General features: G+C 45.4%; 1 protein-coding gene across 2 annotated transcripts in view; it reads left to right on the top strand.

The window, feature by feature from the left end:
* The first annotated feature begins 9,303 nt into the window (after positions 1–9,303).
* The window catches only part of CLCN5 (chloride voltage-gated channel 5), a 203,043-nt gene continuing 188,521 nt past the window's right edge, over positions 9,304–23,825 (top strand). The window contains 2 exon segments of one of the 2 annotated variants that reach the window (NM_214139.2): positions 9,304–9,500; positions 11,847–12,012. In NM_214139.2, the coding sequence (NP_999304.2) occupies positions 11,997–12,012 (16 nt within the window). In that variant the 5' untranslated portion in view covers positions 9,304–9,500; positions 11,847–11,996. 2 annotated transcript variants of the gene reach the window in all.

The raw sequence follows: 23,825 nt of genomic DNA on the forward strand, positions 1-23,825 counted from the left end.
TTCTTTCTTTCTTTCTTTCTTTTTTTTTTTTTTCTTGTCTTTTTGCTATTTCTTGGGCCGCTCCCACGGCATATGGAGGTTCCCAGGCTAGGGGTCCAATCGGAGCTGTAGCCACCGGCCTACACCAGAGCCACAGCAAGGCGGGATCCAAGCCGCGTTTGCAACCTACACCACAGCTCACGGCAACGCCGGATCCGTAACCCACTGAGCAAGGGCAGGGATCGAACCTGCAACCTCATGGTTCCTAGTCGGATTCGTTAACCACTGCGCCACGACGGGAACTCCTGGAGGGCTTTCTTTCTTTTTTTTTTTTTTTTTCTTTTTTTTGGTCTGTTGTTGTTGTTGTTGCTGTTGTTGCTATTTTTTGGGCCGCTCCAGCGGCATATGGAGGTTCCCAGGCTAGGGGTTGAATCGGAGCTGCAGCCACCGGCCTACGCCAGAGCCACAGCAACGCGGGATCCGAGCCGCGTCTGCAACCTACACCACAGCTCACGGCAACGCCGGATCGTTAACCCACTGAGCAAGGGCAGGGACCGAACCCGCAACCTCATGGTTCCTAGTCGGATTCGTTAACCACTGCGCCAGGACGGGAACTCCCTGGAGGGCTTTCTTAATGCCGCTGCTACGACGTGCAATCAGAGCCAGAGACTACTTTGGGCTGTTTCAGAGGAGGCAAATCACTTAATCTGCAGGCCTCATCTTCCTCTTTGGTCAAATGGGAATGATAACATCTGCTCACCTTAATTCTGAAGGTGGTGTGACAGAAGGTGGGGGAGAGAGGTGTGAAAACACTCTGAGAACGATGCATTCAACCCAGCGTTTATGGAATGCCTGCTAGGAGTGGGCACGGTGGTGAGCCTGTGAGGCAGGGCTGCTCAAAGTGTGGGCCGTGGCGCAGTGCCAGTCCACAGACTATTTCTTGCCAGTCCGTGGCCACAGTTTTGAGAGTATATGTTTCGAAACCCTAACAAAAATTTGACAGAGTCACTGGATGTCTGTTGCGTATAATCCCAAAGGAATTGGGCTTTTATTGTGTATGTGAAAGGTTTTGAGTTCAGTTTTCTAGTAATGCATTTTCCTTGCAGTTTATAAAAGGATTGGTACACGATGGATGTGGGGGCAAATGGTTCTTTGCCACAAAGAGTTCGGAAAGATCTAGCTGTGCCGAATATAAAAGAAGTATAGGACAAGGCGCTCTCAGGGTAGTGGGTGAACAGGCATCACAGTGGTTCTGAGAAACCACCACCACTAGTCCATGTGCTTCCACGTACGTGGAACAGAAGGCTATAGAGAGTAGGGACCTGCAAATCCTGGAAACCGCACTGTAAACAAACTCGCATATTTGCTCTCCTTAGATTCTAGCAGCTCTAATCTAGATAGAACTGAACTGCTCTCAGACAGACGGTGATCTGATATGGAATTTTTATTTCTTTTTATTTTTTACTTTTTAAAAATTTGACTTGTCATTGGAGTTCTCTTCGTGGTGCAGTGGTTAACGAATCCGACTAGGAACCATGAGGTTGCGGGTTTGATCCCGGGCCTTGCTCAGTGGGTTAAGGATCCGGCACTGCCGTGAGCTGTGGTGTAGGTCACAGACGCGGCTCGGATCCCGCATTGCTGTGGCTGTGGTGTAGGCCAGCGGCTGCAGCTCCGATTCAACCTAGCCTGGGAACCTACATATGTCGCTGGAGTGGACCTAGAAAAGGCAAAAAGACAGAAAAAAAATTGACAAGGTTGTGTTAATTTCTGCTGTACAGCGAAGTAATGCGGTTATACATATATATATAAAATATATATTCTTTTTCATATTCTTTTCCATAAAGATTTATCACAGGATATTGAATATAGTTCTCTGTACTATTCAGTGAGACCTATATATACCAGCTTGCATCTGCTAATCCCAAACTCTCACTCAATCTCCTCCGCCCTTTGACAACCACAAGTCTGTTCTCTATGCCTGTGAGTCTGTTTCTGCTTCATAGATAGGTTCATTTGTGTCATATTTTTATATCCCACTTATTAGTCATATCATATGGTATTTGTCTTTGACTTCACGTAGTGTGATAATCTATAGGTCCCTCCATGTTGCTGCAAACAGCAGTATTTAATTCTTTTTTATGGCTGAGTAATATTCCATTGCATATATACACCTCATCTTCTTTACCCATTCTGATATGAAATTTTTAAAAAGTAAAATTTCTGAGAAAAACATTTGTCAAAAATTCTGCTGAGGTGTTCCCATTGTGGCGCAGTGGTTAACGAATCCGACTAGGAACCATGAGGTTGTGGGTTTGGTCCCTGGCCTTGCTCAGTGGGTTACCGATCCGGCGTTGCCGTGAGCTGTGGTGTGGGTTGCAGATGCCGATCGGATCCCGAGTTGCTGTGGCTCTGGCGTAGGCTGGTGGCTACAGCTCCGATTGGACCCCTTGCCTGGGAACCTCCATATGCCACGGGAGCGGCCCAAGAAATAGCAAAAAGACAAAAAAAAAAAAAAAAAAATTCTGCTGAGTCCAGTGAGAGAACTATAAAGACTGAGATTTATTTATTTATTTATTTATTTATATTTTTGGTCTTTTTGCTATTTCTTGGGCCACTCCCGCGGCACATGGAGGTTCCCAGGCTAAGGTCCAATAGGAGCAGTAGCTGCCAGCCTACGCCAGAGCCATAGCAACGCGGGATCCGAGCCGCGTCTGCAACCTACATCACAGCTCACGGCAATGCCGGATCCTTAACCCACTGAGCAAGGCCAGGGATCAAACCCGAAACCTCATGGTTTCTAGTCGGATTTGTTAACCACTGCACCACGATGGGAACTCCAAGACTGAGATTTTTTAAAAATGTCTTTTTAGGGCCACACTCATGGCATATGGAGGTTCCCAGGGAGGGGTTGAAACAGAGTTGTAGCCTCTGGCCTACGCCACAGCCACAATACTGCCAGATCCAAGCCATGTCTGCGACCTACACCACAGCTCATGACGTCAGATTCTTAACCCACTGGTGGAGGCCAGGAATCAAACCTGCGTCCTCATGGATGCTAGTGAGATTTGTTTCTGCTGAGTCACGATAGGAACTCCCCAAGACTGGGATTTTAAAAATACTAATTCTTAAATTTTTTTTAATTGACGTATAGTTGATTTACAATGTTGTTTTAGTTTGGGGGTATAGCAAATTGACTCAGTTATATATATATACACACACGCACACACACACACACATACGTATATATACATACACACATATATTCTTTTTCAGATTCTTTTCCATTATAGGTTATTATACAATAGCGAATATAGTTCCCTGTTGTTTATTTTATATATAGTAGTTTGTACCAGATGTTTTATTTTAAAACTAGTATCCCTAGGGGCTAATATAGTACCTGGCACAATAGGAAAGGCTCGAACTAAATGTGGAAAAAAGAGTTCCCATCGTGGCTTGGTGGTTTAACGAACCCAACTAGCATCCATTAGGGCGCGGGTTCAATCCCTGGCCTTGATCAGTGGGTTAAGGGTCTGGCATTGCCGTGAGCTGTGGTGTAGGTCACAGACTCGGCTTGGATCCTGCATTGCTGCGGCTATGGCTGTGGCTGACAGCTACAGCTCCAGTTCGACCCCAAGCCTGGGAACCTCCATATGCCGTGGGTGTGGCCCTAAAAAGTAAAAAAAAAAAAGATGTGAAACAAATAAACAACAATACCAGAAACATTCACTTACTACTTTACATGGCTATGCACTCACGTAACTATTTCAGTCTGGATTTGCAATGACAATTTCAAAAGTAAAGATGAAGCTACTTCAGTATTTACGATAGCCAAGACATGGAAGCAATCTAAATGTCTATCAACAGATGATTGGATAAATAAGATGTGGTGTGTGTGTGTGTGTGTGTATACCACATCTTATGCACACATATATACACACAATGGAATATCACTCAGCCATAAAAAAGAATGAAATAATGCCATTTGCAGCAACATGAGTGGACCTAGAGATTATCGTATGCAGTGAAGTCAGACAGAAAAAGACAAGTATCATATGATACCACCTATATGTGGAATCTAAAAGATGATACAAATGAACTTACAAAACAGAAATAGACTCACAGACTTAGAGAACAAACCTGGTTACCAAAGGGGATTTTTTTTGGAGGGGGAGATAAATTAAGAATTTGGTAAAAGGTGAAAGATTTATATGATCTGAAGAGAAGAGGAGTTCCTGTCGTGGCTCAGTGGTTAAGGAATCTGACTAGGAACCATGAGGTTGCAGGTTCAATCCCTGCCCTTGCTCAGTGGGTTAACGACCTGGCGTTGCCATGAGCTGTGGTGTAGGTCGAAGATGTGGCTCAGATCTCATGTTCCTATGGCTCTGGTGTAGGCTGGCAGCTACAGCTCTGATTAGACCCCTAGCCTGGGAACCTCCATATGCTGCGGGTGCAGCCTTAGAAAAGACCAAAAAAAAAAAAAAAGATCTGAAGAGAAACCAGAGTATTAAATTAGGAGTTTGGGATTAACATATATATGTAATACGCATTATATGTTATGTATATACATATGTTATATACACACATATGTTATATATATATATAACACATTATATATATATATATATATTACATAATATATATAGTCTTTTTAGGGCCACACCCATGGCATATAGAAGTTCCTAGGCTAGCGGTTGAATTGGAGCTATAGTGGCCGGCCTGTGCCACAGCCATAGCAACATGAGATCTGAGCCATGTCTGCGACCTACACCACAGCTCGTGGCATCCTTAACCCACTGAGTGAGGCCAGGGATTGAACCTGTGTCCTTAACCCACTGAGTGAGGCCAGGGATTGAACCTGTGTCCTCATGGATACTAATTGGGTTCGTTACTGCTGAGCCACGACAGGAACTCTGGGATTAACATATAAAACAGGTAAAGAACAAGGATCTACTGTATAACACAGAGAACTATATGCAATATCTTATAACAACCTATAATGGAAAAGAATCTGAAAAAGAATATATATGTGTATGTATGTATAACTGAGTCATTTTGCTGTACACCTGAAACTAACACAACATTGTAAATCAACTATACCTCAATATTAAAAATGGTTTAAAAAAAAAGATAAAGATGCTTTAGACATTGACAGTGTAGGTGCCACCATGACCTATTGCTCTGGAGATTTTTCTTTTACAAAATTAGCTCTAAACTGCTATCTTTTGGGGAGTTCCCATCATGGCTCAGCAGAAACAAATCTGACTAGGAACCATGAGATTGCGGGTTCGATCCCTGGCTTCACTCGGTGGGTTAAGAATCCAGCGTTGCCAAGAGCTGTAGTTTAGGTCGAAGATGTGGCTCAGATCTGGTGTTGCTGGGGCTCTGGCATAGGCTGGCAGCTGTAGCTTCGATTAGACCTCTAGTCTGGGAATTTCCATATGCCACAAGTATGGCCCTAAAAAGCAAAACAAAAAACAAAAAAAACCCCTACCTTTTATTATACAGAGAAATTCACTGTTTTATTCTCTCTTTATAATTAACTTTTAAGATCGCATTGTGTTTACTCTTTACTTTTTAAGGCGGGAAAGGGCTTTTGACCCAAAGTCTGTTGGCCACTCTGTGGGGGGGATGGGGTGGGAACATTTTTTTCGAGTTTTTCCAAAGAAGGGGGAAGAGAGCAGAGGGTCTCATTAATGTCGATTTATGTACATTATGTACTTTTGGCCAGCTCCACTTGTGACCATGTGCACACACTTTCTGGGCACCTGGCTAAGGTTCTCACGGGGAAGAGAACAGAGTTAACAGAATCCATACCTCCTGATTAAATTATTAACTTTGCCTCATTAGCACCACACTCTAACCACTTCACTTGGGGAGGTACAGTTCTCTAGGCATTTATTCCTCACCGCATAAATAACTCCTGCAAAACTTATGGATCCAGAGGAAACTTCTTAATCATCATCACCATCAATAGTAATACTAGCTCACATTTATTGAGCGTTTAATCTTTTCCAACCACTTAAATCCATTAATACATTTTCTCTGTTCATTTTACAGATAAGCAACCTGAAGGAGAGTGAATCTTGCATGAGGTGACACAGCTAATAAGGGTCTGCGTCTGGTCGGTTCTGAGCCCAGGAAGTCTGGCTCCAGAGCCCACTCCCATAACTGGTTTTGTTTTGCAATTCGCAAACGATAGAATATTCTTTTTTGAAATGTACTCCTGAAAGCAACGAGCCCTCCAAGCTGTCGGCGGTCAGTGGCGACACCACGTGGTAATCTGGGTGTACTGCAGCTCTCGTAGTCTTCATAAATCACTCCCGCCCAAACTCTTCCAAATAAAGCTATATTGCAGATAAAGCCAATATTTGCTCGCTCTACAGAGGTAGCTTCCAACCAGATTGCCATCCTTCGACCTTATTTTTCTTGTTTCATAGGAAAAGGTGTCTTTTCCAAGCTTAGCTTGTATTTTCCATCTCATTTCTATTTTTCCACGTATTTTACTCCATTGTTTATCCCCTCCTTTTCTCTCTCCTCTTCAATTGCTGTTTCATCCTTGGCTCTTCCTGCTCAATCTACAAAGAAGCTCTGGTTTCTCCTATCTTGCAATGACAAAAACAAACACATCTCTCCTTGAACAATTACCCCAGATTCACCTTCTTAAAAAAGAGTCGCCAGGAGTTCCCTCTGTGGTGCAGCAGAAATGAATGCGACTAGGATCCGTGAAGATGCGGGTTCGATCCCTAGCCTCGCTCAGTGGGTCGGGGATCTGGCGTGGCCGTGAGCAGTGATGTAGGTCGCAGGTGTGGCTCGGATCTGGCATTGCTGTGGCCATGGGGTAGACCGGCAGCTGTAGCTCTGATTTGACCCCTAGCCTGGGGACTTCCATATGCCGCAGATGCCACCTTAAAAAAAAAAAAAAGAAAAGTGACCGATGTTAACTAGACTTATTGTGGTAATCATATTGCAATATATACAAATAGTGAGTCATCAGCACACCTGAAACTAATATAATGTTATGGGTCAATTATACTTCAATTAAAAAAAGGAAGCCTTCCCATAAAGGAACTACCTTGCTCAAGAACCTTGATTATTTTTCACTTTCTGAGTTAAGTACAAATCTCAGTTCAACGTTCAGGATCCTCCAAAATTGGGTTTCAATTTACCTTCTAGTTACATCTCCTACAACTTCCATACACTTCTTTATCCTAAGCTTCCACTACAGAGGACTACTCAGAGGTCCTTATACGATTTCCTGCCTGAATATCGTTGTACAAGGTGTTAACTCCAGTTGCATTTACCACCATCAGAGGACTCAGCACAACCTGCCCTGAGTATTTCTAGTTACCTGTGGCTCTCCCTCACCCACCCACCTCTATACCATGAGGGCCTGACGGCAGAGACTACATGTTACAAGGTGAGAAAGTAAAAATTCACTTGGACTGAGAAAGCAAAAACCTGGCCATTCATCAGGCCGGAATAACAGACACAGATAAAACCAGCTGCAAATTGAACAGGGAACAACAGTTCTCCCAAAGACATGCTGCTGCGGGGAGATAACAGCCTCCTATGTGAGTGACCATCGTGTTTTTTTTTTTCTTTTATTCACTGAGAAACTTTGTTTTCTACAATCACAGACTATCAGGAACCTTGCTGCTTGAAATGGTATCTGTGAGACTAAAACATCGCACCTTTGTCTGGAGGACATAAGCTTCTTGGACCCAGGGAAGCAACCTTAATTTCCAATGCAGGTGCAGAGCTTCAGATAAGGGGTATTTGGAGATGACATTCCACCTCTATCTTTACTTTGTGGTTCCCAAGGAAACAGGACTCTGGGTTCACTTCCAAGTCCAGACCTGCCATTGACCCCTCCACACAGCCCTGCTTTGAGCTTATGAAAACAATGCTTGGTTTAAAATTCACTTAAAACCCTTCCCCCCAATACCATAATGACTCTTGCTTTAGTGAGATGCTCCGTGGTTTCTCTGGTGTGCAGTCTCCCTTGTTGCTGAGGGTCCAAAAGCCTGACTTTACTGATTACAGATTTGTCCTTGGTGGCCTTGTCTTGACTGGGCTAGGATAGAGGTTTTGTACCCCTCACCACTTAGCTTGCCCAACGTAGGTGTTCAAAATTGTTCCCTACAGTAGACCCTGAATTAGAGTACTGGGGATCATCTGGAGTGATTATACACGTTCCTGTGTCAGTTCTGCCAGTAAAGAATTAGTTGGATCGTGTCAAATAGGTCAACGCGCCCCATTGGCCTGTTTCCTCCAATCCTAGGATAAGGGCTTTGGAGTCAGGGAGACCTAGGTTGGAATCTCAGTTCTACCTCTTACTAGTCCTGTGATTTCCGCTTTCCCGAGCCTCTGTTCTGTAATTATTAAAATGGAGACAGGAGTTCCTGTTGTGGCGCAGCGGAAACAAATCCCACTGGGAACCATGAGGTTGTGGGTTCGATCTCTGGCCTCGCTCAGTGGGTTCAGGATCTGGTGTTGCCGTAAGCTGTGGCATCGGTCGCAGACATGGCTTGGATCCCGCGTGGCTGTGGCTGTGGCATAGGCCGGCGGCTGCAGCTCCGATTAGACCCCTAGCCTGGGAACCTCCATATTCCCTGAGTGCGGCACTATAAAGAGAGAGAGAAAAAAAAAAAAAAAAAGGAGACAATACCAAAAACTGCAGTGTAGATTTTCCAGTGTTACTGAGGATCGAGTTGGCTGTTAACACGCATCCCTACATTTGATCACTATTCCTACTACTACTATTATGTGAGCTCGGACACGTTACTTAACCTTTCTGTGCCTCCGTTTCCTATGAATAAAAGTGGAGAAGTAATAGTACTATCCCAGTGGGGTTACTGTGTGCATTACATGAGATCAAAAAAAGTAAAGGGCATCCAACAGTGTCTGGCGTTATGGAGGTTCAAGATGCGTGAGCTAATGTAATTAGTATCACATTTCTACTACTAACTATTCTGTGAGCCCAAAGCTCAGGGGCATCACTTTCGTTCTAAGAACAAAACCCCCCAATATGGATCGCAGGCCCGAAACTGAAAAGGAGCATTTCTTTTTTAAAGGCAATTGATACGCCCACCACTGAGTTAGGCCCCGCCCAGTCCTCATTAAATATGGCAGCGAGCAGGGCCGACCTACTGCGGCTGCGCGCGCGGAAACTCCTCCCAGCACCGTTCTCGCGGCCGCTCTCCCCGCCCTGCTGCCTCCCCCGCGGGCATCACCTAGTCCCCGCCTCCCACCTCCTCCCCGCCTCCGCCGAGGTGTGGGGAGAGGGCTGGCCGGGGCGCGCACGCGCAGACCGCGGCGGTGCTTGGCCGAGCCTTGCGAGGCGCCTGTCACATGAGCCGCGCGCCCGCTCCGCTCCCCCTCCTCCTGGCTGGGCTGTGAATGAAGCTCTGCCGGCTACGTGGGGCGCTAGCTCAACTCAGTGTCCCGGACGCCAGAGCCGACTGAGCGCTCTGCCCGCCGGCGGCGGACACGGGCTCCGCCGCTCCGGACTTCGGCGACAGGTAAAGACAAACGGGCTGTCCCTACCCGAGCAGGTCCTTGGCGGGCCGCTGGCCCTCACCCACCCTCGGAGCACCCCCTGGGCGCAGCGACACAGGGGAAGCGCTCCCCCACTGGCTCGGCCCACGGGAGATGGGGGTTCCCCGTGCCTGGCCGCCGCCTCCTGGTACTCGGAGGAGTTAGACCGGCCAGTTCTAGCCAGTGCAGGGCGGCATCTTCCAGGGAGCCCAGCCCTGTTCTCTGAGCCAGGGTCCCTGCGCTGTCCCAGCGAAGTTTTCTCGCGGAGCCACGCCAAGCCCGCCCCGCTTTTGAATGGGGGAGGTTAGCTCCAGGCATCCCCTTTCCAGGACTGGGGCAGGGTGGCTCTGGCTGGTTAAGCCCTGTCGAGGCCCCGTTCTTATCCATCCTGCCCTGGACTGGCAAGTTTGTGTGGGTCGTAGCGAAGCGGAGTCCAGACTCTCAGAAAAGTGGTTGCTGCGTTTTCCTTTTCCCACTTGGCTCTCCAGACTTTCCAGGCTTGCGCTTGAGCGCCTTCGCCCCAAGGGGAAAACTTTACCTTCACATCGATGCGCGTTTTACCACATTAACGTTTCAGAGCAAATCATTTTCCTGGAGTGCCAAGTGAAGTTGTACGTGTGCCCGTGTGTTAACGTCAGTTGTGAGCTACCCCGAATGAGGGAGGGGAATCCAGATGTGTGGAGCATAACAGGCCAGTAGGAATCTGCTTTACGTGAACTTCATATATTTATTAGCAACTACTTGGGCTTGACTTGCGAAATGTTAAATTCTCCTGGTCCCACGAGGTGCAGATCAGTGCTTTATCACTGCACGCTAAATAAGAGGGGAAAAAAAAAAAAAAAAGGCAAGTCAAGACAGACTGTCCCAGGTTCCAGATAAGTCATCAGAGCGCTTTTTTTTTCCTGGTGAATTCATCCTCGGACTTTTGTGAGTTCCTACTTTTCTTGGACTTCTCTAGCCTTTCCTTATCCAAAGCACTGTCATTTCTCTGTTGGCTTTTGGGGATGAGTGTACACTCTCACACGTTTGTCCTTTAAAGAAGGCATTAAAAAAAGGCCAAAATGGGAGTTCCGGTCGTGGCTCAGCGGAAACGAATCGGACTGCCATCCACGAGGACTTTGGTTCGATCCCTGGCCTGGCTCAGTGGGTTAAGGATCTGGCGTTGCCATGAGCTATAGTGTAGGTCACAGACATGGCTTGGATCCCGCATTGTTGTGGCTGTGGTGTAGGCCAGTGGCTACAGCTCCGATTGGACCCCTAGCCTGGGAACCTCCATATGCTGCCGGTTCGGCCCTAAAAAGGCAAAAGATAAAAAAAAAAAAAAAAAAAAAAAAAAAAAAAAGCCAAAATGATGGCTTTTAGGTTCGCATTAGTCTTAGGAAAGTATGCCTTAGGGCTTTCACTTGGGGGTGGGTGGAGGTGTTGCTTTTGTGAAACTTATGGAAATAGCAATCTACTTGGAACTTCAGGTCAAAAAAAGTGAAGACTTTCTTAGGAAAAAAGCCAATTGGCTTGTATGCTACATAAGGAAGACCAGTTTACTAATGAAGAACTTGTTTAAATGGATAAGCAAAGGGGTTAATGCATTAGACTCCTGAATCAAATGGAGTCAGACCTTTCATTTTTTTCTCTCCCATTCCCAGCGCCTTTCGGAGCCTCGCAGCTTTTGTCCTAAGACTGAATTTGACATTTTAAAAATCGGGATTATCTGAATTGCTTTGGTTTTACTTAAATTAGTATTCCATGAGATTTTTTTTTCTTTTCCTTTGGTTCTTTTCCTTTCTGATTATAAAAACCGTCTAGGCTCCCTATAGGACACTGGCGAAATGTGGGAAAATATATTGAAGCGGAGAGGAAGCACCACGACCCAGAGGGCTTTGCTCTTCACTTCTCATTCTGTCTTCTTTCCTCTCTTTTCCTCTGCGAGATTTTCCATCGCAAAATTTTCCTCTCCTGTCTACAAACTTTTTTTTTTTAATGTAGAGTTGGGTGTTGGGGGGGGGCTGTTGGGAAGGCATCGGCTATCACACGATTCATTTCCCCAAAGTGTGGCACTTCCAGGTAGGAGAGACACTTAATGATTATCTCATCCAGCCACCCTGCCTTTGAGATTCTGAAACGCATTTACTGAAGATCCAGTGATTCATGCAGAATTGGACAGCAGTCACTGGCCGTATTAACCGGCTCCACGTCTCCTCATTCTTCTTTCAGCAATACCTCGCTGCCTAGACGGAAACTTGACACTGTCTCGATCCGCTTATCTTTCCAGAGAGGTCCAGGAGATACTTTTCAAGGATTTGAATGTTTTTTTTTTCTGTTGATGTTTTCAGGTTCTGAGCTGGAACACCTTGCCGAAAACCAGACGGCACAGCTGCTCGTCCATCTACGTCCCAGTCAAGCCTGCCTACAAAACTGGGGCGGGGGGGGGGTCTGGGAAACTCTGAGCCTGTGACCCCAACGTGGGAGAGAATAGGATCAAGATGGCCATGTGGCAAGGTAAGAAGTTCGCTCGTCTTCCTCTCACTGGTTTTTTTCCTCCTCTATCCTCCATCCCAACCCAAACCCCCAAGCCCATGGCAGGCCGCCAGCCAGCTGTTTCTTTAATTTAACCCTTTGTCTTCCCCAGGACAAAGCATATTAGTTTAAAAGGAGTTGCTGCCAGCTGGACGTTCAGAGTATTTTAAAGTAGGGGTGGAGGGATGTGTGTGTGTGGGGGGGGTGTAGGTGTAGCAGGAAAATGTAGTGCCGGAAGCATTTTCAAAGAACTCCCTTCATTCGAACATGTGCTCCTGGGAGGTGATATGTAAGGAGACAGAAGGTGGTCTTTTTTCCTTTCTCTTTTTCTTTTCTTTTTTTTCATATTTTTGTTTCTTATTTATTTCTGGCAAATTTCTATCATCAAGTTCTCCAAGGTGGGGGAGTCAGATGTCAGCACTTCCCTGGCTCCCTCTTCCCAATGGAGACTTGAAAGCATATTTAATGTTATAGTGTTTATATTTGATGATAGAAGGAAAATGCCTGTTTTAATACTGTGGAATGACCTCAAAGCAAAGCTCAATGATATCTTGCCTGATGGATTCCATCTCTTATGAACCTATGAATTCTTAACCACATGCAAAAAAAGTTAATTTTTCTTTTTGCTGGGGTCGGGGATTGGGCCTTTTGGGAGAGTAGCAGAATCTCCAGGGGTGTGTGGGATTTTGATGTTTATCAAAAGGAAGTATGGGAGTTCCTGCTGTGGCACAATGGGCTCCGCGGTGTCTCTGGAGTACTGGGACGCAGGTTCGATCCCCGGCCCGGCACAGTGGGGTTAAGGATCCAGCTGTCACAACTACGGCTCAGATCTCTGACTCCTGGCCTGGGAATTCCGTATGCCACAGGGCAGCCTAAAAAGAAAACAAAATTAAAAGGAGGTCTGGGTTTAAGAAACGGTAGACAAAAACAAGAACAAAAAGAAATGGTAGACAGACACTACCCAGATTGGTCTGTGACCCACAAAAGGTTAAGGACCATTTAGATGGAGTAGAATGAAAGGAGCGCGAATGTCTGTAAATATTCAACAAGTAGGTTTGTTGGTGGTCAAATGTATCTTTTAAAACTGGCTCCTGTTGGTTATGGTTTGTGACAAATATTTTTGATGTGCGCCGTCAATTTAAAGATACTCATTGAAATGAGGTTTGGCCCCGTATGCCTGCTTTTTTTGGCAGGGGTGGGGGGGGGGACACACTTTTTTTAGGGCGTATGGAAGTTCCCAGGCGAGGGATCCAATTGGAGCTATAGCTGCTGGCCTACGCCACAGCCACAGCAATGCAGGATCCTTAACCCACTGAGCAAGGCCAGGGATCAAATCTGCATCCTCATGGATACTAACTGAGTTTGTAACCCCCTGAGCCACAACAGGAACTCCCCTGAGTGCCTGCTTTGACTCCCCCAATGGGCATTTATCAGGAGCAGTTTGGATATTCTTGTTTAAGTCCTGAGACATTCTTTCATTCGACAAGTAGAATGCAGAGATGGGTAAGGTGCAGAACCCTAGAGGGTTCCTTGTCTTATGGCGGAGACATAGTTATAAACAAATGACTGTGTCGGGTTGAATAAGTGTTAAAATAGGGAGACGCGCAAAATGCGATGGAGGGCCAGAGAAAAGCGAGATGGACGGTGAGTTTTGAGTTGGGCTAAGGAAAATGAGTGGGAGTTCGCCAGATGGGCAAATGAGAGAATTGCGTTTTGGGCAGACAGAGAAGCACTGTCAGGGGAACTTGCAAGTTGCTCTGTTGGCCTCATGTGAGGTGTGTGGGCTGCAACCTCAGACAAAGCAGAGAAGGTAGTCGGAGGCCGGATGATAAAAGAACCTTACATGTTCGGAGTTCCTGTCGTGGCTCAGTGGTGAACGAACCCCACTAGGAACCATGAGGTTGCGGGTTCGATCCCTGGCCTCGCTCAGTGGGTTAAGGATCCGGCGTTGCCGTGAGCTGTGGTGTAGGTCACAGACACGGCTCAGATCCTGCGTGGCTGTGGCTCTGGGGTAGGCCGGTGGCTGCAGCTCCGATTTGACCCCTAGCCTGGGAACCTCCATATGCCACGGGAACGGCCCTAGAAAAGGCAAAAAGACAAAAAACAAACAAACAAACAAAAAAACCCTTATATGTCCTAGGAAGGATTTTATACTTTATTCCAAAGACAGAGATTCTAAACAGGGAAATAACGTAATAAGATTTTGTTGGAGGATAATTTCCTTGGCAGCAGTGTTGAGGTGGGATTGGAGCCGGAGAGAATGAGAGCCCAGAGCCAGTTGGGAGGTTTCTGGCAGAGCGGTTTCAGGAAGAAATGCTGAGGGTCTGAGCAGAAGCAGGAGCAGCAAGGCTAGACACATTCTGTGACTGGATGTGGAGGGGGAACCCAGCTTGGGTTGATACCCAGTTTGGGCACCTGGGGCCGGTGGTGCCATTCACTGAGATGGGGAACATGGGAGGTGGCGAGCAGGGCATGGGGGCGGTGGGAAGTTAGTGTGCCTAGTTGGTTTGGCCGTTTTGTTTGAGACCCCTTGCAGGCTGTCAGGTCGATGTTTAAAAAGACAGTCCTCGGCGTTCCTGTCGTGGCACAGCAGAAACGAATCTGACTAGGAACCATGAGGTGGCGGGTTCGATCCCCAGCCTCGCTCAGTGGGTTAAGGATCCGGTGTTAAGGATCCGGAGCTGTGGTGTAGGTTGCAGATGCGGCTCAGATCCCGTGTGGCTGTGCCTGTGGGGTAGGCCAACAGCCGTAGCTCCGATTGGACCCCTAGCCTGGGAACCTCCATATGCTGCAGGTGTGGCCCTAAAAAAGCAAAAAAAAAAAAAAAAAAAAAAAGCAAAGAAAAAAGACAGTCCTCAGTGTATGGAATTGGAATTTGTGCAGGTGGGGAGCTAAAGTTTTTGTTTCTAATGATGCATAAAGAGCTGGTGTTTTTTTCCTCTGTTTAAGGGGAATGTCATTAGTAGTTAATAATTTATTTTATAATGAAAACATTTTAATTCTTAATAAAATATCATAATTTCTTAATAAGTAATGTATTCTGCTGTCTCAGGCCCTGGAATCTGATCGGCTTAAAATTACACTGGAGGAGTTCCCAATGTGGTACAGTGTGTTAAGAACCTGACTTCAGCAGCTTGGGTGACTGCAAAAGCACGGGTTCAATCGGTGGCCCGGTGCAGTGGGTTAACAGATCCAGTGTTGCCACAGCTGCAGCTCGGATTCAGTCCCTGGCCTTGGAATTTCCATGTGCCTTGGGAATGGCCATAAAAAAATTACACTGGAGGAAAACAATTCTAGCATCATTAAAGAGGGCAGTATTCCACACAAGTAGCTGCAGCTCATTCCTTGATTCGTGCAACCTCCGAAGTGTCAGGCATAGTACAGTAATGGTTTGGGTGGCAGTATGGTGGAGTGGTTAAAAGTATGGGTCTAGGAGTTCCTGTCGTGGCGCAATGGTTACTGAATCTGACTAGGAACCGTGAGGTTGCGGGTTCAATCCCTGGCCTTGCTCAGTGGGTTAAGGATCCGGCGTGGCTGTGAGCCGTGGTGTAGGTCACAGATGTGGCTCAGATCCTGCATGGCTGTGGCTGTGGTGTAGGCTGGCGGCTACAGCTCCGATTCGACCCCTAGTCTGGGAACCTCCACATGCCACAGGTGCAGTTCTAGAAAAGAGAAAAAGACCAAAAAAAAAAAAAATGCAGGTCTAGGTTCACTTCCGTTGGTTCCATCACTTGGTAGCTGTGAGATCTTGGGCAAGTCCCTTCACCTCTCTGTGTCTCCGTTTTCTCCTTTGTAAAATGTGGATAACAGTAGAACTCACCTTATAAGGTTGTTCTAATGATTAACTTAATATTAAGCAGAGCACTTGGATCACAGTGTGTGCCTTCTAAGCGTTTGCTCTTATTACTAGTAGTAAGACGTTTTGAATGTTGTTCAGCATATAATAAGTGCTCAGTAAAAGTTAGCAATAGCAGTTATTGTTCCCGCTATTCCTATTCCTGCTATGACTATTATTATTATTGGCTCTAACTTGGAGTGGGACTCAGTAAAAGCAATAGCTGTTATTGTTCCTGCTATTCCTATTCCTATTCCTGCTATGACTATTATTATTATTATTATTGGCTCTAGCTTGGAGTAGGGCTCAGTAAAAGTTAGCAATTTTTGTTCCTATTCCTGCTATGACTGTTATTATTATTAGCTCCCCCCTGTTCTGTGTGGGGGGGAATATCTCAGGTTGTCTTTAGAAGGTCTGCCCTGTAAGCAGTCTGTTCGGGTGTTTCGGTAGAGGTTTAGATCTGAAAAGATCCTTAGAAAACATCTAGCCCAGCCCCTAGATGCTAAGCGACATGTCTGTGGTCAGAACAGGTTGGTGATGGTGACAGGACTAAAATCCAGGTCTCCTGATTCCCTCTTCTCATTTTCATTCTGTAGCCTCATGGAAGAGGGAACGTGTGGGTCTGTCCCCAGCTCAAGGAAGCGCTGAGTCAGTCTCTGGAGCTGGTAGAGGAACTCTAAGAGCTAAGAGGAAGCCAAGCGTCGTGGGTCTCTAGGGTCAGTGCTGTCTAGCTCCTCCGTAGAGAATTTGATCGGAATCCCCATACCTCTTAAACATGGCCAGCATTATTATTTTTGACTTCGATTGATGGAATCCTCTAAGACACTTCCTGGCCACTTGAAACAGAGTGTACTGAGCATAATTTACTATCTTCGAGAACTCAGGGTCATCATTAATAACACCAGTGTTATCGGTCTGCTGGTCAAGAACATATTGAAGAGAAATCTAACCAGTGTGGGGTGGGATGAGGGTGGAGACTTGTGTTGTCAGGTGTCATTTCATTATACAATTAACATCAAGCACTAGTTGTGTACCCGGCACGAGGGCTGAGCCCTACAGGTGCAATACTCAGTTAAAAAAATAGATGTGAGGAGTTCCCTTTGTGGCTCAGCAGTTCACGAACCCAACTAGGATCCATGAGGATGCGGGTTCGATCCCTGGCCTCGCTCAGTGGGTTAAGGATCTTGGCATTGCCCCGAGTTGTGGTGTAGGTCGCAGACACGGCTCAGATCCCGTGTTGCTGTGGCTGTGGTGTAGGCTGGCGGCTACAGCTCCAATTGGACCCCTAGCCTGGGACCCTCCATGTGCCACCGGTTCGGCCCTAAAATAGCAAAAAAAAAAAAGATATGGGCTCTACTCTCATGCAACTTACCAACGAGGATCAAGGTAGCATTTCAAATTTATGAAATGCTTTACTTAACAAATGTGCTGAAGTAATTTGGAAGAATGATACCAATGTAAATTTAGAAGGGTTAAAATAATGTTGCTTAACAAAGGAGGGGCGGTGCGTGGGAATTGCCTTTTAAAAATATTCCTGCTCAGGTCTTATCCCCCCCAAATTGTGCTTCAGTCTTAAGACCTGAGCATTTTAAAAAAGTTCCGTAAGCAGTTTTGATGTGTAATCCTGTTTGGGAACAGCTGCATAAAAAAAAACAGAGAAATGATAAAGAACTCAGAATATAAGAGAATTCTTATGTAATCTTGGGGCAGGGAAGATATTTGCATGCATAATATGAAAGGTAGAATAATAAAGAAAAAGTTTAATATAATCAACTATATGAACATTTAAAATTTCTACCCAAAGCCATAAATAAAGTTAATGAGAAAACTAGAAACAATTGCAAAAAAATTGCATTATCCTTAATATATAAAGAATTACAGCACAATAAGAAAAATGCAGGTATTCTACTAAAAAAATATGCAGAGGATGGGATTATGAAAACACATAAGAAATCCAAACAGCCAATAAACATGAAAAAAAAACTTCTGGAGTTCCCATTGTGGCTCAGCAGTTAACGAACCCGCCTAGTATCCATGAGGATGCAGGTTCAATCCCTGGCCTCGCTCAGTGGATTAAGGACCCGGTGTTGCTGTGAGCTGTGGTGTAGGTTGCAGATGTGGCTTGGATCCTACGTTGCTGTGGCTGTGGTGTAAGCTGGCAGCTGCAGCTCCGATTGGACCCCTAGCCTGGGAACCTCCCTGTGCTGTGGGTGCGGTCCTAAAAAGACAAAAAAAGGTAGTATGATCCCATTTTAATATATGTGTTGTGTCCATGTCTGTTTCATATAAAGAAAAGTCTGAGGGGAGAGACACAAAAGTATTAACACAAATTATGGTTAACTTCATTTTTGCTTATTTGTATCTTCCAGTTTTTCTGTACATATCATGGGTTCTTTGTCAATTTTTAATAGTATAATTTCAGAAGGAAATATCAGATATATGTACACAGCTTTATATACGAAGGTATTTATAAATAGTGAAAAACTGAAGACATAATTTCCGTAGTAGGGAATGTGAGTAAATTCTGGCAAGTCCACAGAGTAAATTATCTGGCTATTAAAAGTCAAGGCCGGGAGTTCCTGCCATGGCATAGTGGGATGAGAATCCCACTGCAGCGGCCCCGTGGGTGCAGTGGGGGAGCTGTGGAAGTGCAGGTTTGACCCCGAGTCTGGCATAGCAGGTTAAAGGATCCAGTGTTGCCATAGCTATGCCGTAGGTCACAGCTGTGGCTCGGATTCAGTCCCTGGCCCAGGAACTTGCCATCTGCCATGGGTGTGGTCATTAAAAAAAAAAAAAAAGATCAAAACCTATGCTGAGGAAAATCTTCAGGATATAATGGAATAGTAAGGGGCTTATTCCATTTCTGTCTTTTCAGTTTGAGTGTGGGTTTATGTATATTTCTGTGTGTTTACAGGTTACGCATATACCTGTAATGATAAATACAGAGTGGATAATGATAAATACAGAGTGGATGGCTGTCCCCAGGTAGCAGGATACCTTTATATTTTTTTTGCTTTTTATACTTTTATTTTCCAAATGTCATACAATAAATACGTATTGCTTTTCAATGAGAAAACCAGTTATTTGGAAATGAGGTAGAAAATAACAGTGACTCCAACAAGGAGTGAACGGTGTGGGCACCTGGACAACTGTTTGGGCCTCTCTGTGCCCCCCTCTGCCTCCAAATTAAAAAAAAAAAACAAAAAAACAGCCAGCAGCCAAACCCCTGAGGGTTTGGTTAGAGCAGGTTTTTTTTTGTTTTTTTTTTTTTTTTGCTGTTAACACTTCCTCAAGTACTCTTGCAATTTTTGGCTGTTCTCTCTCTGCAAAAACCCTTTGGGGAGTGAGATTGGGGAAAGGGAGAGTGTACAGAAATGGGGAAATTACCCTTAATCTCGTATGGGGGTTACATAATAAGGTGAGGCGGCAAAGTGTGTCAGAATAAGTGTGAAAGTAAAACAGTTGCAATGAGAAACTGTTCTGTTGGCCTCAGATCCAAAGGAAGTATATTTTGACCTTGTGGGTTTTTTTGGTTTTGTTTTTGTCTTTTGTCTTTTTTTTTTGGCACATCAGAGTGTATTTGTAAACACCGTGGTGATTTAGCTACCACTTGGGGGCCACGGGGAGCATCACGAAGCTGTCAGTGAATTGATGACAGAGCTTCATTGTGTGGCTTGATAGTTGGACCACGGTCACCTAGGAAAAGCCATCTGGTCTTGCTCTGATGACCAAAACGTTAGTATCGGCGTGACGCAAACAAAAAGTCCTGTTGTTAGCACAGGAGTAAAGAAGCATGGAGTTTCCATCGTGGCTCAGCGGAAAAGAACCCAACTAGTATCCATGGAGTTGCAGGTTCGATCCCTGGCCTCGCTCAGTGGGTGAAGGATTGGGCGTTGCCGTGAGCTGTGGTGTAGGTCGCAGATGCGGCTTGGACCCTGTGTGGCTGTGGTTGTGGTGTAGGCCGGTGGCTGTAGCTCTGATTGGACCCCTAGCCTGGGAACCTCCATATGCCGAGGATGTGGCCCTAAAAAGCCAAAAAAAAAAAAAAAAAAAAGAAGAAGAAGCAGAAGAACCCCCACTCCCCTCCTTTTCAGCGCAGTATCCTCATCTACAGCAGGTACCAAAAATGAGTTCTTGGTCTCTCTGCATCATTGCCCATTCACCATGCCTTAGCAGGGCTGAATTGGGGTGGAAGGAATGGATTATGAGGAAAAATGTTGAGTAGGGGGGTAACCCAAAACAATCTCTGAGAAAAATGTTCTCTAAGAGCCAGCCGTTCCGGCCCAAGCATAGAGTGTGGAAGGAACATGGGCCTTGGAATCTGATACACCTGGATCTGAACCCAGCGCTGCTAGTTGGTAGCCAAAGGTACCTAAGCTCCAAAAGCCTCTATTGTCTCACCTGGGGTCAGGTGTAGTCTCTGGAGGCAGACTCCCTGGGTCTGTATCCTGGTCTGTCACTGCTAGCTAGTGGCAAGTGAGTTCATCCCTGAGCCTCACCCACTTCATCTGTAACATGGGTTTAATCTAATCAGTCCTGAAAGGGTATATGGCATCTCTCTGTACTCTTTCTTACAATTGCACGTGAATCTACAAATAAAGTCTTTACCTCAAGGAGTTCCCACTGTGGCTCAGCAGAAACGAATCCGACTAGGAACCATGAAGTTGCGGGTTCGATCCCTGGCCTCGCTTGGTAGGTTAAGGATTCAGCGTTGCTGTGAGCTGTGGTGTAGGTCGCAGATGCGGCTCAGATCTGGCATTGTCGTGGCTGTGGTGTAGGCTGGCAGCTGTAGCTCTGATTCGGTCCCTAGCCTGGGAACCTCCATATGCCGCTGGTGCAGTCCTAAAAAGAATAAAAAATTAAAAAAAATAAAATTTTGCTTAAAAAAAAAAGAAGAAGAGAACAAGGACTTTGTCCTACATAACAGTAATAGCATTTGCACTCAAGGAATTATCATCTATGTGGTAATTTTTTTTTTTTTGGTCTTTTGTCCTTTTAGGGCCGCACCCACGGCATGTGGAGGTTCCCAGGCTAGGGGGTCTAATTGGAGCTGTTGCTGCTGGCCCACACCACAGCCACAGCAACAGCAGATCTGAGCCAAGTCATTCATCCAACAGTTTTTTAGCTTTAAATGGAGATCTTTACCTGAATGGTTGAAAAATGGTAATTTTTCTAAGTTTATCATCCCCTCACCTCTGCAGTGACCTGAGCCGCTGCAGAGACAACAGTGGGTCCTTAACCCACTGTACCACAGTGGGAACTCCTCACACCTTTTTTTAAAGCTGGAATTCATCTGTATTGAAGAGTTCCCCCACATTTAAAATTTTTATTTTTATTTAACTGTAGTTGATTTATAATAATTGTGTTGGTTTCAGTTGTACAGCTTCAGATTCTTTTCTGTTATAGTTTATTACAAGAAATGGAATATAGTTCCCTGTGCTATACAGTAAATCCTTGTGTATCTGTTAATCTCAAACTCCTAATTTATCCTTCCGCCTTCTCTTTCTCCTTTGGTAACCACAAGTTTGTTTTCTGTGTCTCTGAGTCTGCTTCTGCTTTGTAAATAAGTTGATTTGTACTATTTTTTTAGTTTTTTTATTTTTTATTTTATTTTATTTTTTCTGTCTTTTTGCCTTTTCTAGAGCCACCCCTGCAGCATATGGAGGTTCCCAGGCTAGGGGTCGAATCCGAGCTCTAGCTGCCCGTGTACACCAGAGCCACAGCAACGCGGGATCTGAGCCGCATCTGCAACCTACACCACAGCTCACGGCAATGCTGGATCCTTAACCCACTGAGCAAGGCCAGGGATCGAACCCGCAACCTCATGGTTCCTAGGCGGATTCCTTAACCACTGCGCCACGATGGGAACTCCTGTACTATTTTTTTTTAGATTCCGCGTATAAGTGATATTATATTTGTCTTTCTCTGTCTGACTTCACTTAGCATGATAATCCCTAGGTCCATCCATGTTGCTGCACTTGGCAGTAGTTCATTCTTTTTTGGCTGAGTAGTATTCCATTGTGTGTGTGTGTGTGTGTGTGTGTGTGTGTGTGTGTGTGTGTGTGTGTGTGTGTGTGTATACCACACTGTCTTTATTCATTCATCCATCAGTGGGCATTTAGGTGGCTTCCGTGTCTTGGCTATTATTAGTAAATGCTGGGGTGCGTGTATCTGCTCGAATTAGCCTTTTCATCTTTTATGGATGAGTGTCCAGGAGTGAGATTGGTGCATCGTATGGTTAACTCTATATATTTTCAGTTTCCCAAGTACCACCAACAGCGTAGGACCCCCACATTTTTAAATTAAGAGAAACAAATTGCATCCCAAAGATACATGCTCATTTTTTTTTTTTTCTCTTGGGCGCATCTTTTTTCATTGCGGTAAAATGCGTATAACCTAACACTTGCCATTTTAGCTATTTTAAAGGGTACAACTTAGCAACGTTTAGTACACACACAATGTTGTGCCCCCACCCCTGTCCCGGCTACCATCTAGTTCCAGAACATTTTTATTACTCCAAAAGGAAATCCCCTACCCATCATCCTCATCTCTACTCAGAGGATTACTGGGAGGATGAAGTGAGTTAATATCCATGGATACAGTCTTTGAACACTGACCAGCACTTGTGAAGCACTCATGAATGTTAACTTTTACTATTATATCCTTTTATTTTTTTTTCTTTTTTTTTTGGTCTTTTTGCTATTTCTAGGGCCACTTCCCGCGGCATATGGAGGTTCCCAGGCTAGGGGTCCAATCGGAGCTGTAGCCACTGGCCTGCACCACAGCCACAGCAACTCAGGATCCGAGCCACGTCTGCAACTTACACCACAGCTCACGACAACGCCGGATCCTTCACCCACTGAGCAAGGCCAGGGACTGAACCCGAGACCTCATGGTTCCTAGTCGAATTCGTTAACCACTGCGCCACGACGGGAACTCCTTATATCTTTTTAGATATTATAATATTTACCTCATGTGGTGGTAGACGAGAATGAGAATCACCAAAATGCCTAGTCTGTCGTGGCTGTTGTGATTGTATTATACTTGTGACGGAAAAAAAAATCAGCATGCTCTTGAAGGAATTTCTTTTCTTCCTTCCTTCCTTCCTTCCTTCCTTCCTTCTTTCTTTCCTTCCTTCCTTTCTTTCTTTCTTTCTTTCCTTTCTTTCTCCCTCCCTCCCTCTCCCTCCCTCCCTCCCTCTCTCTCTCTCTTTCTTTCTTTCTTTCTCTTTTTCTCTCTTTCTCTCTTTCTTTCTTCTTTTTAGGGCTGCACCCGAGGCATATGGAAGTTCCCAGGCTAGGGGTTGAATCGGAGCTGCAACCACCAGCCACAGCCCCAGCCACTCGAGATCCGTGCTGTGTCTGCGACCCACACCACAACTCATGGCAATGCCAGATCTCTGACCCACTGAGCGAGGCCAGGGATTGAACCTGCATCCTCAGGGACACTAGTCGGATTTGTTTGCACCGCGCCACAAGGGGACCTCCTTGAAGGCATGTATTTAAACTGGAAGGGATCTCTGGAGGTGATCCGTTTGCAGCATCTCATCTTGCGAAGGAAGAAACTGAGGCCCAGGGAGACTCCTTCTGGGTCATGCAGCTGTCACATGGGGCAGAGAGCCAGGAGTAGGCCCTGGGCTCGATCTTCAGAACTAGCCTGTCTGCCTGTGCAGTCCCACCGCGTTACACTGCCCCCCCCCCCCCGCCCCCGGCTTGGCTAGTTTATAATTTTTTTTTTTTTGTTAAATCCTAGTCTTTCCTTACTGTTGATCTCCTTACTTTATTACTTCTTTGGAAAGTTTAGTCATTTTTTTTTTCTTCCCCCCAAAGAATTGTTTTGTCATTGAGGCTTCCAGGATGTGTTTATTTTCTTCCTGTGCCTCTGTTAGCATTTTTTGAAATAAACTGTAGGTTCTTAGGTTTTAACCAGAATTATGATTCAAAGCTTCCTGTTTCACATA

Source organism: Sus scrofa, chromosome X (assembly GCF_054392235.1).
Source record: "Sus scrofa isolate SSC_HxYL_T2T_F1_AM1 chromosome X, Sscrofa_HxYL_maternal_Yorkshire_Landrace_v2.0, whole genome shotgun sequence".
In the NCBI taxonomy this organism is placed as follows: domain Eukaryota; kingdom Metazoa; phylum Chordata; class Mammalia; order Artiodactyla; family Suidae; genus Sus; species Sus scrofa.